The sequence below is a fragment of the Mustela lutreola genome, chromosome 3 (genome assembly GCF_030435805.1).
Source record: "Mustela lutreola isolate mMusLut2 chromosome 3, mMusLut2.pri, whole genome shotgun sequence".
Classification (NCBI taxonomy): Eukaryota; Metazoa; Chordata; class Mammalia; order Carnivora; family Mustelidae; genus Mustela; species Mustela lutreola.
The window spans coordinates 19,236,030-19,251,274 of NC_081292.1; the positions used below are offsets into that span (position 1 = coordinate 19,236,030).

The window sequence follows — 15,245 nt, forward strand, 5'->3', positions numbered from 1 at the left end:
TATATTTTTATTAATGTTAAAAAAAACCTTAAATCATGAACCAGACCCATGCTTATTAAAATAGTCAATTATATTACAACATCGGGCTATCTGGAAAGCGGGGTAAGACTTCCTCCTGGCCTTAATGACCAAAAAAGAAGAGGAAACAGATGAAGTTTAACAGGGTTATGAGCAGAATAATTTACCTAAGCAAAAATTATTCTCTACACTAATGAATGTACACATAAGTGGCAAAGGTTTGGGAGAAAAACATTGGACTAAAGTCTTAAAAATGGATCAGCAAAAGAATGTTATTCCTAAAAAAGCTAGCAATTACTTAGGATTTAGTAAAGAAAAAGACAGTGGAATATCCAAAAGTACAGGAGGCTGATGGTCAATCAGGTTTGTACTAGGTTCTATGAATTTATTTTATTTTTTAAAGTTTTTTTTTTAAATTTTATTTATTTATTTGAGAGATCACAAGTAGGCAGAGAGGCAGGCAGAGAGAGAGGAAGCAGGCTCCCTGCTGAGCAGAGAGCCTGATGCAGGGCTCGATCCCAGGACCCTGGGATCATGACCTGAGCCGAAGGCAGAGGCTTAACCCACTGAGCCATCCAGGCACCCCAGGTTCTATGTATTTAAAAAAGTTGTGGGGAATTCAGAGGTGTGACCGGAATACTGGAGCAAAATGACAACACTGTTGTTGCTTTGGTATTTGTCTGGCATCATGCTGAATGGTCTTTAATTTAAAAACTGTCTAGCATTCTTAAACTTTTTCTTTAAAAATCAGTGAAACAAGACAGTTATTTCCAAATATAAAAAAATTGTAAACTACCAAAAAATCAAGTAGAAAAACTTATAAAATTATAAATATCATTCTAATATGATGTTATTAAATATAATCTTAAGAAATAAAATAAAACTACTGGAAGTAATTATTCTAAAAAATTAAATCAGAACAGAAACTTTGATGTTTGTGTTATTTTAAGCAACAAAGTGTCTCAGTAATGTATGTACATTTTCATGCAAACTTTTCCAGTTGCTCTTTCTGATTCAATACTGGTCAGAGAAATAGTGGAGAGATAGTAAGTCTACTCCTTAACTTGTTGATAATTTTGGGGAAAAAAAAATCTTCTTGAACAACTTCTTATTTTATATCAAAGGCCATCATCTTTGTATTGATTCTGAATTGTTTATTTTTTTCCAAAGAAAGCTCTTCCTAGTAGAGTAGTTTTCACCATGTGTAAGTTAATTAACTATACCATTTTCAGCACTTTTACATTTATATTTCACTTCTCTGAAGATCACTGAAATACAGTCAGACATGCTTACATAAGAAACTTTGTTTTGCTGTCATTTTCTTGTCTTTTAAGATACAGGAATTCTTAACAGATGCAACCTTACCCCACATTTTTAATCCAGTATTAACTCTCTGGGTAGAGCAGAGCTTGGTTCAGCAAGTACTTCCATCATAAACTGATTAGCTGGGTTACTAATTTTCATCAAGATTACATGCCTTGGATTGCAAACTGGTCATTTCGTGGATAGGCCCAGAGCTGGTTTCTCCAGCAGCAACTAGCTGCAAGCCTTCCCTCAACTTCAGACCCCCACCTGCCTCTGCACCAGGCTCCCGGCGCGGAGCTGTGGCACCCTTAACAGCCGCAATACCTACGGCTCAGCTGCTCCTGCTCCTACACGTGGAGCCTTTACTTAGTGCTTGGGTAGAGCTGTCAGTCAGGCCTGCCACAGGAAGGTTAACCCTTCCTACCCAAAGGAGAAACGAGTCAGCTTCCAGAGCAGCCTATTCTTCCACTCTGGCAGGTTTTCTGGTTGGGAGGCTAAGGGAGAGAGGTGACGGACAGAGGAGACGGTGAGGGAACGGAGTTACAAAGCTGCAGCAGGCTTAAGGCAATGGAGCAGGGCCTGCTGACTCTGGCAGGGACAGAGCGAAGTCAAGAGATGAGTAACACTGCAGGCTGATATTTGAAATTAGGGTTTTCCAGCCACAAAAGTACTATTTCAGTATGTTTCCTTTTTCTTGGTTTTAACATGTACTATTTTTTACTGAAACTGATTTGCCTTTCCAACTATATTTTCCTTGAGCTAGTATCACTAAAACAAAAAAAATCAATGGTTGGAGGAGTTCAAGACTACACAATTACACTGATTTGTGCAACTGAAAAAGTAGGTTAATATAAAGAACAATTGAGACCAAGTATTCTAAAATTATTTTCCACTGAATAAAATAGGCTACTGAATTCCAGATATTTTTAAAATGCTTTTACAAAAACGATGATAGCTTTTATTTTATAATGTATCTACTTAATTCTAATATCACGCTTTTCTATACGCTACTAAAGAGGCCTCACAATTTGACTCAATTTCTTAAAAATTCCCTATCAGTTATCTTAAAATAAGTTCATATTAGGTACTAATGAATGATTATTTATTGAAGATTGTTAAGACTGATACGAACTAAACATTTAATAATAGCTGTAAAACTTAAACTATGACCCTTGGAAAAAGTGTTAATTTCCTGAATAAGGAAAAACCCATAATGTTAATTTCACTCTGCACATATGTGATATTTGTTATTATTAATAGTCATGGTTAAAGTCTAAGAATCAATGCTTAAGTTAGCACATTAATTTCTCTATAGTTGTATTTCCTTGTATTTTTAGTCTTTATCCTCCTGATAACAAAAATATAAAATGAGAAATTTTACAAAAATTCTATATTAATCAGAATTTTAAAACCATAGCTACCTTTTCCAGTACACAGTTAAAAAGATGGAATACAAAATTTTCCTAAAGAAATATTTTTATGGGGTGCTTAAGTGGTGTAGTCAGTTGAGGGTCTGACACTTGATTTCAGCTCACATTGTGATCTCAGGGTCATGAGATCGAGCTCGGCGCCAGGCTCCGTACCCAGTAAGGAGTCCGCCTGAGACTTTCTCTCTCTCTCCTTCTGTCCCTCCCCTTGTTCTTTCTTTCTCTCCCTAAATAAATAAGTCTTTAAGAAATACACTCTTATAAATGTTATTAGCAATGTATGAATAAATAGGAAGATTCTGCATCTGATGAAAAAATGTTGCAGACCTTTTCTACTCTGCATCACCTCTATCAAGAATAGTTCTAAAAATGAGGATTATACCTAAAAGACAAAGTAAGAAAAGAATGACAGTAACAATGCATTATTTCTGAACAGGTCAACATTCTTACAGTAAAATGAAATGTACAAATCATTACTTACTCAGACATTCTTTCAAAGCCAAAGCTTGAACATTAGCTAACTGTTTCTCTCTCTGTATAAGTTGTTCACCAGAAAAATGTGGAAGTGACAAGAAGTCAAAAGGAAAGCCTGAGAAATAGAGAAAAGTGTTAAGGATGTTCTATGACAATAATATTCAGTTCCCAGAAAATGTGTTATTACATAATTTTAAAAAATAAAAGTCAGTTACTCATCTCTCTTGCTCATCTCAAAATAATAATTAAGATGAAGAAATTAAGCATACTAAATTATTTTGCATTTTAAACTCTGATCTCCCTCTTCAACTGAAGGAATTTAGGTAACAGAGTAGAATTTCCTCCATCACATTTTCTTTTATGGCTTCAGCTACCGAAACTCCTATACAAAGCAGGGAGTATGGACCCTCCCTAATCAACCACACTTACTAGTCACCCATTGTGTCCTTCCACAACGAACCCAGGCTAGCTCTATGAAAGCAATAAGGTACTCCAGTAAAGGTGACAGTGAATGAGTTCAGACTAGGTCAAAAAACCTGGAGGCTTCTTAGAACAATGCTCTAAGAGAAGATAGCAACCAGGTAAGAAATCAGACTATCCCAAGACTATAGTGTTGTAAGGAAGCCCAAGCTGTCTGTGAGAAAATAGACCAGGAGCCAAACAGGTAGGTGAAGAAGCATTCTTACACAACCTCCATTAAGTCTGCAGGAGAATAGAGCCCTAGCTTTTTAAGTGGCTGCACATGTATGGGGACTTCAAAATAGAACCATCCAGCTGAGCCCAGTCAACCCAAAGGACTATGAAAAATAATAATAAATAGTCATTTTTTAAGCTAACTTTGGAGTGGTTTGGCATACACTGATGGATAAGAAAAACTTGGAACTTGGAGAGAAAAAAAAAGGGCAATAAAATGGAACAAGATACTTGAGAGGAAGTAAGTAAAATGAGAGCTAAATTATAGAAAAATATTATATGTTTAAAGTGGAAAATACAGGGATGCCTGGGTGGTCCAGTCAGTTACGCGGCTGCCTTCAGCTCAGGCCATGATCCCAGCATCCTGGCATCGAGTCCCACATCGGGCTCCTTGCTCGGTGGGGAGCCTGCTTCTCCCTCTGCCTCTGCTGCCACTCTACTTGACTGTGCTATCTCTCCTCTGACAAATAAATAAATAAAATCTTAAAAAAATAAAGTGGAAATACAAACAGGGTGCCTGGGTGGCTCAGTTAAGTATCTGCCTTCAGCTCAGGTCATGATCCCAGAGTCCTGGGATTCAGCTCTTTGTCAGGCTCCCTGCTCAGTGGAGAGTCTGCTTTTCCCTCTGCCCCACCCCCTCATGCTTCCACACGTGAGCTCTCTCTCTGAAGTAAAAAAATAAAATCTTTAAAAATAAATAAGTGCAAAATACTAAACATTTCCTTTTTGGAATCAAAAGCTGACCTACTAAATTATACTAAGTATAATGAAAAATGGATGAATTATCTGTACTCTAAACTGTTTGTACATGCTGTAATATGTTCGAAATAAAAGGTAAATTGAAAGTGAAATGGAGTTTGGGAAAAATAAAAGCATTAAAAACCACAGAAGTTAACTGCATATACTAACAAATATAGAAATATTTTCCACCTAAAATTAACACTTACTCAGTTTGGCTTCTACTGTCCTTGCTTTCATCTTTCCATGAATTAAACTCAGTGCAAACGAGCCATTGATCTGGTTGGCCGAGTGAATCAATGTGGCTTTACATTTTCTGTTGTCATTACCTTGTAGCAGGAGATAATAGCTAGAACACTCTCCCTTCACTTCAACATCTGGAACTAAGCAAAAACAATGATCTTGTTAAGTATGTGAAAATTCAGCATACAACAGGGCAGAATCAGTCATTTGACCCATAGGGCATAATGACTTTCTGTTATTTAAAAACAAGCTGTTAAGCAACCATTTTAAGTAGCACTTGTTCATTTAACTCAGAAAACAGAAAGCAGACAATCTTAACAAAATGATATAAGATGTACACATTTTACCTTAAAATGATGTGTCCTTGTTCATTAACTTTTGATGTTGCCCACTAGAGTTCCATGATATCTTTCTTACATGACCACACTCATAACATATCAACTACTCTTTTCAACTTCTATCTCTTTAAAAGAGAATAAACTGACCCTGTGAGCACACACACAATTCCACTGATGGAGAAGAAGTATACAGACGCACTCCAGGGTAGCTCTTTGGTCCCTGCAGCGGCCATCCATAATGTATTTTACAGAGGGAATGGAGAGCATTCATTAATCTGGTGTGCCAGTTACATGAAGGTCACTTAAGACAGCTTCTTGTGTATTTTAAAAACAAATCAAGTGAGGGTTATAGCGAAGGTCAAAGAAAAACTGTGAAGCCTTTGAGATTAAAAATAGAAGTAGAGTCCCTTTTTTGTTGAAGATGGTAAATTGGACATAAGCATTCATTTTCACTATCTCTTGAAATTCCACAAAATGAGAATAAAGAGATTTTTAAAATAGCATAAATCTACAAGGACTAATATCTGACAGAAGAGACAACAGAAACTAATTTTGAAAGCAGGAAAGCAAATGAGTAATTGGTACAGACTGCTAAGGAAGCTGAGAAAAACAGTGGAGAAGGCTTAGAAGCAACATAATTTATATTACAACCCCTGACAAGACTCTGGGTTGATGGTCCCAGAAGGCACTGGAAGCAACATGAAGGTGAAACAGGAAAACAGGTTGAAGTGTCTGAGCAGCTTGGCCTCCTGGCCAGTCCTTATTCTATTGAGGCACATGATTGTCCTTTTCCTAGTCCAGAAAACAAGTGGTTTATTCACTGCTGAAAGTAAAACAAGGTGTCTCTGGCCTGAGAGATAGTGGACAGAGAGCAGGGTTAGAGTTAATTCTCAGTGGATTAAGCATGTACTTGTATATTGAGTATTGAGACCCTGTACTCTTCTTCACCCATATAACTTCTGGAATTATGCAAGCTAGATAACAGAATTGAGCTTTCTTGGAAATGTGGTCAGTCCTAGAATAATGACTGAAGAATCCCAACATTGGAGTCAGCTAAGGTGAGTTCACCCTAAAACAAAGATCAGAGTCAACAAGCTACACTCATGCACCCAAATCTTCCCATTAGCTTTCTGGTACTATCCCTTAAATGTGAGTAGGCAGACAAATGTTACAAGATCTCAAGGAAGGTTGCTAGTATGAGAACTAGATGTCAACATGGAAAAAAAGTGACTTGCAAGGAAATAAAGAATACACAGTAAAAAGAAATCACACACACAAAACCAACCAACCAACCAGTCGGATCACTACACTCCTCAGAGAAGATTCTGCATACATTAAACAAGAACAGGAGACTATAAGAACATTAATAAGAAAGAGCTCATGGAAATTAAAATTAAGAAAACGGGTAGAAGAAAAAGTTAAGTGAATGTACAAAATGTAAAGTAAAAATACGAAGAAATGGAAAATAAAAAAGAAGATAAAGAAAGACACACAAATCAAGAGGAACAGCTACAGAGCACTAACAGAAGTGAGAACATAAACAGAAGGAAGGAAATTTCCAACAAAACAGCTATAAGAACACTTTCCTCCATTAAAAGGCAAGCTTCCAGGCATGCTGAGAGCCCAATACAAGAATAAAAATAGACCCACCAAGGTGCATCATCATGAAAATTCAGAAGACTAAGAATAAGGAGAAGATTCTACAAAATTCCAGAGAAAATATGGGTTTTCTTTAGAGAATATAAGAATGAGAAGAGCACTAGAATTCTAAACAGTGCTAAAAGCTAGAAGACAACGGGGCAATACCTTCAAAATTTCAGGAAGATTTTAACAAATCTGCTCCACCAAAATAAGGACAATTAGATTAAAGGCACCAACAAAGAAAGGGCAAAAGAAACTTCCATGACGATGAAAAAATAGTCTTTTAAATCCAAAGCTATAGAACAAAGCTAGAGAAACCATTCTGGATTAGACAGGTCACAAAGAGCTGGAAGAGATTTCTTACATATCCATGATTGATAGAATACCTAATGTGCCTGAAGGTACTGAAAGGAGTTTCGCCACTGGGGGAAGGCTTTGTGGCTAGATAAAAAAAAAAAAAAAAAGATTCAGGGACGCCTGGGTGGTTCAGTTGGTTGGACGACTGCCTTCGGCTCAGGTCATGATCCCGGAGTCCCGGGACTGAGTCCCACATCAGGCTCCTGGCTCCATAGGAAGTCTGCTTCTCCCTCTGACCTTCTCCTCGCTCATGCTCTCTCTTACTGTCTCTCTCTCAAATAAATAAATAAATAATCTTAAAAAAAAAAAAAAAAGATTCACTGAATCTAGCTGAAACGGAATACTGTACAGGAAAGGAAAATAAGATATATTACATGGCTCAACTGTGAAGAGTGATTATATAATCATAATAATTGAAAAATTAATATTAATTTAAAATAAAAAATTACCGTGAGAGGGAAATGTCAAGAATTTGAGTGTCTGTCGAGCAAAGGAGCTTAGAGGATTCATACTTCCCTGTTTGAAAACTTACTATAAAGCTACTGTAACCAAGGCACTGAGGCGCTGGTGTTAACAACATACAGGATAACAGAACTGAGAATCCAAAAGTAAACAGTCATGATTTTCAACAAAGGCACCAAGAAAATATGATGGGAGAAGGAATAGTCTTTTCAACACATGGTCTTGGAACAACCGAACGACCAATATGCAAAAGAATGAAGTTGAACCCTTACCCACCTATCTCACATATAATTCAAAATGGATCAAAGACATAAATTTAGGAGTTACACTGTAAAGACCTTACAATAAAACAAGGGCATAAATCTTCCTGACCTTGGGAGCAGGCAATGGTTTGTTAAAGAAGAGATCCAAAGCACAGTGAAGGAAAGAAAAAAGAGAGAGAAAACTGAATTTCACCAAAATTAAATCTTTTGGGCTTAAAAGTACACCATCAAGAGAACAAAAAGTCAGCCTGCTATGGACTTGGGGTAATAATGATATGTCAGTGAAAGCTTATCAGGTTTAACAAGTGTACCATTAGGGTTGAATGTCGGTAATAGGGGAGGCTGCCTGTGTGTGAGGACGTCGGCTATACGGAAACACTCTGTACTTTCTACTCAGTTTTGTGGAGTATCTAAAACTGTCCTAAATAAATAAAGATTATTAATTTTAAAAAGTATCTATGTGACATGGATAAACATGAGAATTAAATACAAGATGCTGTAGGGAAAGTCCTTAGATCAATGCCTGACATATGCTAATTATTGAGTAAGCACTACCAATTATTAGCTAAAAAGACCATGTAAATCAAAACCACAAAGAAGAACCATTTCACCTCCCTTGGATGAATGTAACAAAGAACACAGACAATAACAGGTACTGATAAAGATGCAGAAAAAGTGGAACTCTTCATACTGTTGGGAATATAAAAATGATATAGCTACTGTTTGACCGTTCCTCAAAAAAGTTAAACATATAATCAATATATGACTCAAAATTGCCACTCCCAGGTTTTTATCCAAAATTATTTTAAGCATATGTTCACATAAAAACATGTACACAGGGCGTCTGGGTGGCTCAGTGGGTTAAGCCTCTGCCTTTGGCTCAGGTCATGATCCCAGGGTCCTGGGATGGAGCCCCACATGGGGCTCTCTGCTCAGCAGGGAGCCTGCTTCCCCCCCTCCCTCTGCCTGCCTCTCTGCCTATCTGTGATCTCTCTCTCTGTCAAATAAATAAATAAAATCTTTAAACAAACAAACAAACATGTACACAAATATTCACAGCAGCATTATTTACCCGAAAGGGTCAACAGTTAAAGTGTCCTTGAACTGATGTATGAATAAATAATAAGTGATACGTCCAAATGAGGAGTTGTATTCAGCAATAGAAAGAATGAAGTATTGGTGTTGTCATACAACATTATGCTGTGTGAGAGAAGTCGAACATTAAAGATGACTTGTTTATTGTATGATTACATTTAAATAAAATATCCAGAATAGGCAAATCTATACAGAAGGAAGTAGATGGGTGATTGCCTAAAGGTTGGGGGGAGGAGCAGGCAATGGGTATAGGGAGGAACCGCTCAAGGGTTTGGAGTCGCCTTCTGGAGACGAGATAATGTCCTAAAATTGACTGTGGTGATGGTTAAACAATCCATCCTATGATTAGGCTAAAAACCATGGAATTGTATAATTTAAATGATTGAACTGTACAGTGTGTGAACTGTATCTTAACATAGCTTTTTGTTTTAATTTATAATAATCTTAGGAATGTAAGGTCTGCTCACAAAAGAAGTTCTTAGCATTTTGGAATTTATATGCGTGTGTGTGTCTGTATGTGTATATAAGTATACATATGTACGTTTCTATGTACATATCTGTATGTACATAGTGTATGTGTATGTACACTATGAAAACTGTACACTAAGAAAACTGTAATTTTATTAGAAAACAATTTATTGCACAGATGAACATACTGTGATTAAAGCTTATTCCCCCAAACAACCATGAAGTATAAAAATAAATTTATGCAATAGATATTAATACTGTTCTTAAACATCAATCATAAAAAAGGAATTTAAATAGAGGTTTTAGGAAGGAAAAACACTGTTGTTACCAGTTGCATTTGAAACTAAGGTTTGCTAAGACTTATAGTGACTTTTTAATTCGTTTACCAACTTGGCACTTAGCCAATTCAAGTTACCGGTGTCCCTTCAATCCATGGCATTCTTTCCACGTTTATTTTAAATCCCAACCCCTTAATCATGGAAGCCTGTAATTACAGCAATCTTATTTTCCTCAAAAGAAAAATATTTATTTTAAAGAACTCCCCTAACCATAATGACTATGAAGTCATTTAAAAAATGTTCCAGGTTTGGCAGGTGTTAATTGAAGACTTATTAAGTAATTTCTATGTAAATATCACGGAGAGTAATAGATTTACAATTAGCATTGTCACTCAAATTTCATAGTTCTCCCTAATGAAATAACAGTAAGTGATTACAACAGAACATTTGTTCTCTTTTTCTTTTTCTTTTCTTTTTTTTTTTTAAGATTTATTTATTTATTTTAGAAAGAGAGAGAAAGAGCACACACCAGGACGAGGGGCACAGGGAGAGACAGAACCTCAAGCAGACACCCTCCCCCGCTGAGAGTGTGGGGCTCCATCTCATGACCCTGAGATCATGACCAGAGCAGAAATCAAGTCTGAGACACTTAATGAACTTAAGGCACCCAGGAGTCCCTATATATTTTCCTGTTATTTTTTATAACATCAACTTGTAAGAGATTGGCTTGCATGCCTTCTCTTCACGAAAACAAACACCTATTTTGGATCTACTATACAGGTAAAATGAGAGAGGCAGAATACAAGTGCCATTTAATTGTATCAAATTTTACAAATAACATATAAACTATAATGAAGAGATAGATCATTATTAGTTTCATTAGCAATCAAAATTCTAGCAAAATAAAAATAAAGTCATATTTTATACCAGTAAGTTTCTCAGTGGTCCTTAAAATTCTGTAATATCCCCTCTTTTTAAAAGTTTAACAATATAAAATGTAAGATAGTATTTATGTAAAGAAGAAATAATATCGATATATTGAAAAATATCTCAGGATGATGAGGGTAGTAAAGTATTCTAGTTAAGTAAATCTTCTGACTTACTGACAAATATTTTATATATACGTACGTCTCAAGAAACAACAAAATAATAAACGTAATTATTTTGATAATCAAGTTAAACATTAAATGGTAAAATAAAATCTAGCCTTCAACGTAGGCATTTTAGGAGGCTACACACTATCAATGATATCATTGTTCAAACAATTCTAGACTCAACTTTTTGAAATGGTCCGTAGGGTCAGCTGGGGAATCAGAAGGGGAAAAAAACCGACAACAATGAGGTAATTATATTCACGAAGCATTTTCAAAAAATGTATTGCCTTCCTTGATTTCCACTTTATTCATCAGACCAGGCTTTGAGCGATTAGGCATAAAACTTAGCTTCAATGAGACTAGCCAAGAAAATGCCCTGGCTCAACTCTAAAGATAATTTGAAATGGTTTAAGAAATGATAGTATTGTTGAATGGCTGTATGACACCTCCTACTGTGAAGATTCCAAAACTGCAGAAAAATTTATAAATTGCACCATGACTATTTTAAACAAGAAACGTTCAGATCAAAAACAGTATATATTTCCCTTTAGTTACAACACAGTAAAATAGACAATTTGAAGGCGCCGAATCCTAGCCACTAGACCACCAGGGAACCGCAAAATAGACAATTTGAAAGCTACAATGAATAGAGAAACTTCAGAAGACATTTGAAGATCTTATTATCATGAAGAACAATGATCTCTATTGTTCCACAGATGAATCCTTAAGGTTGGACAGAATAACAAAAAGCTACCGCAGAGTTTACAAAGTGTCTACCATCACTAACTGTGACTGAAACAAGTTTGTGAGATACACTGAGCAAGTATTACTATCCTGATTTTCTAGCCAAGGAATGAAAAGCCTAAAATAGCGATTCTTTTTTTTCTTTTTGGCCTCAGAGCATCTGAAGGTCTTTCTCTTCAGTAACAGTGGCTCTCTAGCCTAGGGTTGAAAAGAGCACATCTAGGGCAGAAGTTCTTAATACTGGATGCACTTGAAACACTTGGGTACTTTTATAAACTACTGAGGGTCTGGTTTCCTCCCCAGAGATGTGTATTTAACTGATCTCCGGTAGAGCCCTGTTTGATGTTCTTCCTTTTTGATTTTCTTTCCTTCCTGCCTTGCCTCCCTGCCTCTCTCCTTCCTCCCTTCTCCCTCAAACATATGCATATGCATATGTCAGAGTATAAATGTGATTAATTTAAGTAAATTGTGTAATTAGGCATCCATCACTATAATCCAGTTTTGGAGAATGTCCATTATCTCTCTGCAGTCAATCTCCCCTCCTATTCCTGGCCTCAAGCAACCACTGATCTGCTTTCTGGTCCTTAAGCTTTTTATAGAAATTCCATATAAACTTAACACATATAGGTACACCCAAAACTTTTCATGCAATATGTCGAGCAATATTCTACTGTCTGGACAAAACGAACTATGTTTATCTCTTCACCAGCTGATGGATGTTTGCATAGTTTCCAATTCTTAGCTACTATAAATACGCCTTTTATTAACAGTTTCTTGCAAGTGTTTATGTGAACATATGTTCTCATTTCTCCTGGATAAATACCTAGGATTGGAAATACTGGGTTGCAGAGTGAAGTATAAGTTTAGCTGCCACACTGTTTTCAAGAGTATCGAAGCCATTTTACACCATCCCCAGCAATGTGGGAGATTTGCAGTTTCTTCACATCCTCAAGATTTGATAGTCACTATTTTTAATAAAGCCATTCTAGTAAGTGTATTATAGAATCACATTGTGGTTTTAATTTGCACTTCCCGAAAGACAAATAATGTTGAGCATCTTTCATATGCTTTATTAGTTATTCACATATTTTTAATGAAATATCTATTCAAGTCTCTTACCTACTTATTAATTGGCTTGTCTCCTTATTATTGAGTTGTAAGAATTTTTTTTTTTTTTAATGTATCTGGCTACTGTTGGACATGACTGGAAATGTTTTCTCTAAGTAACCTTTAAAAATTGTTTTTGGAGTTCCTGGCTGCCTCAGTAGGTTAAGCGTTCACTCTTGATTTTAGTTCACATCATGGTCTCAGGGTCCTGGGATGGAGCTCCACATCAGGTCCCACGCTCAGCAGGGAGTCTGCTTGTCCCCTTCTCCCTGCCCCTAACCCTGCTCAAGCATACATGAGCTCTCCCTAAAATAAATAAATTTTAAAAAATAAAGTAAAATTGAAAAATAAATAAAATTTTTTTCTTAGTGTTTTTCAAAAAGTAGACATTTTTAGTTTTGGTGAATTTATAGATTTTTTTCTTTTTATAGATCCTTTTGGTAGCTGTATTTTTTTACAGAAATTTTCTAGTTCTAGTGTTTACATTTAGTTATATAATCCATTTTGAGTTAATTTTTATACAAAAATCTTATATATATATGTTTTACATACGGATATCGAGTTCGTCTAGCACTGTGTTAAAGAGACTCTCTTTTTCCCACTGGCACCTTTACTTCTATTTTTTCCACTAATAATGCATATTCTTTTTTTTTTTTTTAAGATTTTATTTATTTATTGACAGAGAGAAATCACAAGTAGATGGAGAGGCAGGCAGAGAGAGAGGGAAGCAGGCTCCCTGCTGAGCAGAGAGCCCGATGCGGGACTCGATCCCAGGACCCTGAGATCATGACCTGAGCCGAAGGCAGCGGCTTAACCCACTGAGCCACCCAGGCGCCCCACATGCATATTCTTAATTCAATACCATACTGTCTTGAATACTGTGGCTTTATATTTGGGATGTAAATCAAGTACTGTAAGTTCCCCAAAGTTGTTCTTCCTTTTCAAAATTGGCCATTCCAGGTCCTTTACAATTCCATATAAATTTAGCAGCAGTTTGTCAATTTCCATGTAAAGTCCTCTTGGGATTTTGCTAAAAATTGAATTAAATTATACGGGTAAATTTGGAGGGAAGTACCATCTTAATAATACTGAGTTTTCCAAATCACAAACATGGTGTTTCCCCAATTACTTATATGTTCTTTAATTGCTCTCACTAAGTTTTAGTTTTCAGTGTATAGATATTGCACTTCTTTTGTTAGATGTAGCCCTCATTAACTTCTAGTCTAATTCCTTCCTTCTACTTAAACTTGGAATTAGTCTTCTAGCTTCTTGAGGTTGATGTTTGGATAACTGATTTTAGATCGTATCTTCCATAAGCATTTACAATCCTCTTAGTACTGCCTTAGATGCTCTCCATAATTTGACAAGTTTTGGTTTTCTTTTCTTTTCTTTTTTTTTAAAGACTTTATTTATTTATTTGATAGAGATCACAAGTAGGCAGAGAGGCAGGTGAGTGTGGGGTGGGGTGAGGGGAAGCAGGCTCCCTGCTGAGCAGAAGGCCAGATACAGGGCTAGATCTCAGGACCCTGAGATCATGACCTGAGCCGAAGAAAGGCTTAACCCACTTACACATCCATGTGCCCTGGTTTTATTTTCAATTAAAAACATTTTCTAATTTCCCCTTTGGTTTCTCTTCTTTGTCCTATGGGTTATTTAGGAGTGTGTTATTTAATTTAATTTAATTTCCAATAGTTAAAGTATTCCTCACATTTGTGTTGCTGATTTCTTTTTTTTTTAATTTTTAATTTTTTTTATAAACATATAATATATTTTTATCCCCAGGGGTACAGGTCTGTGAATCGCCAGGTTTACACACTTCACAGCACTCACCATAGCACATACCTTCCCCAATGTCCATAATCCCACCCCCTTCTCCCAACCCCCTTCCCCCAGCAACCCTCAGTTTGTTTTGTGAGATTAAGAGTCACTTGTGGTTTTTCTCCCTCCCAATCCCATCTTGTTTTATTTATTCTTCTCCTGCCCCCTTAACCCCCCATGTTGCATCTCCACTTCCTCATATCAGGGAGATCATATGATAGTTGTCTTTTCTAATTTAATTCAACTGTAACTGAAGAACACACTTTTAAATTTATTAGCCTCATTTAATGGCCTACGATATATACAGTCTATTCTCAAGAACGTTTCATATGTGCTTGAAGAGAACGAGGACGCTGCTGAATGGTGTGTTCAATAAAAGTCAGTACAGTAAAGTTGGTTGATAGTGTTCATTACTGAATTCCTACCACCTAGAAGAATGCCCTGAACCCAGCAGGCAAACTATAAATATTTGCTGATTAAAAGATTACTTTGTCTTGGCCACTGAAGTCTCTTTCAAAATCTTTACCTGAGTCCTTTACCTTTTCTCAAGGTGGAATTTATAGATCAGTTACACAGTGTCATTTTAACCTTACTAGTTTCAGCTCAGTATTTTGAAACATTGTTATCACCCTGATTTGAGAATAAAGGTACATGCCTCATCAATTCAAAACATTTCATTAGT

General features: G+C 36.3%; 1 protein-coding gene across 3 annotated transcripts in view; it reads right to left on the reverse strand.

The window, feature by feature from the left end:
* MTBP (MDM2 binding protein) overlaps nucleotides 1–15,245 on the reverse strand; it is a 75,674-nt gene that overhangs the window by 33,476 nt on the left and 26,953 nt on the right. For 2 of the 3 annotated variants that reach the window (XM_059165713.1, XM_059165711.1), the window contains 2 exons: nucleotides 4,865–5,038; nucleotides 3,232–3,339 (listed from right to left, as the gene is read on the reverse strand). In XM_059165713.1, the coding sequence (XP_059021696.1) occupies nucleotides 3,232–3,339; nucleotides 4,865–5,038 (282 nt within the window). The remainder of the gene's footprint in view (nucleotides 1–3,231; nucleotides 3,340–4,864; nucleotides 5,039–15,245) is intronic. The other variant, XM_059165712.1, reaches the window with a different exon arrangement.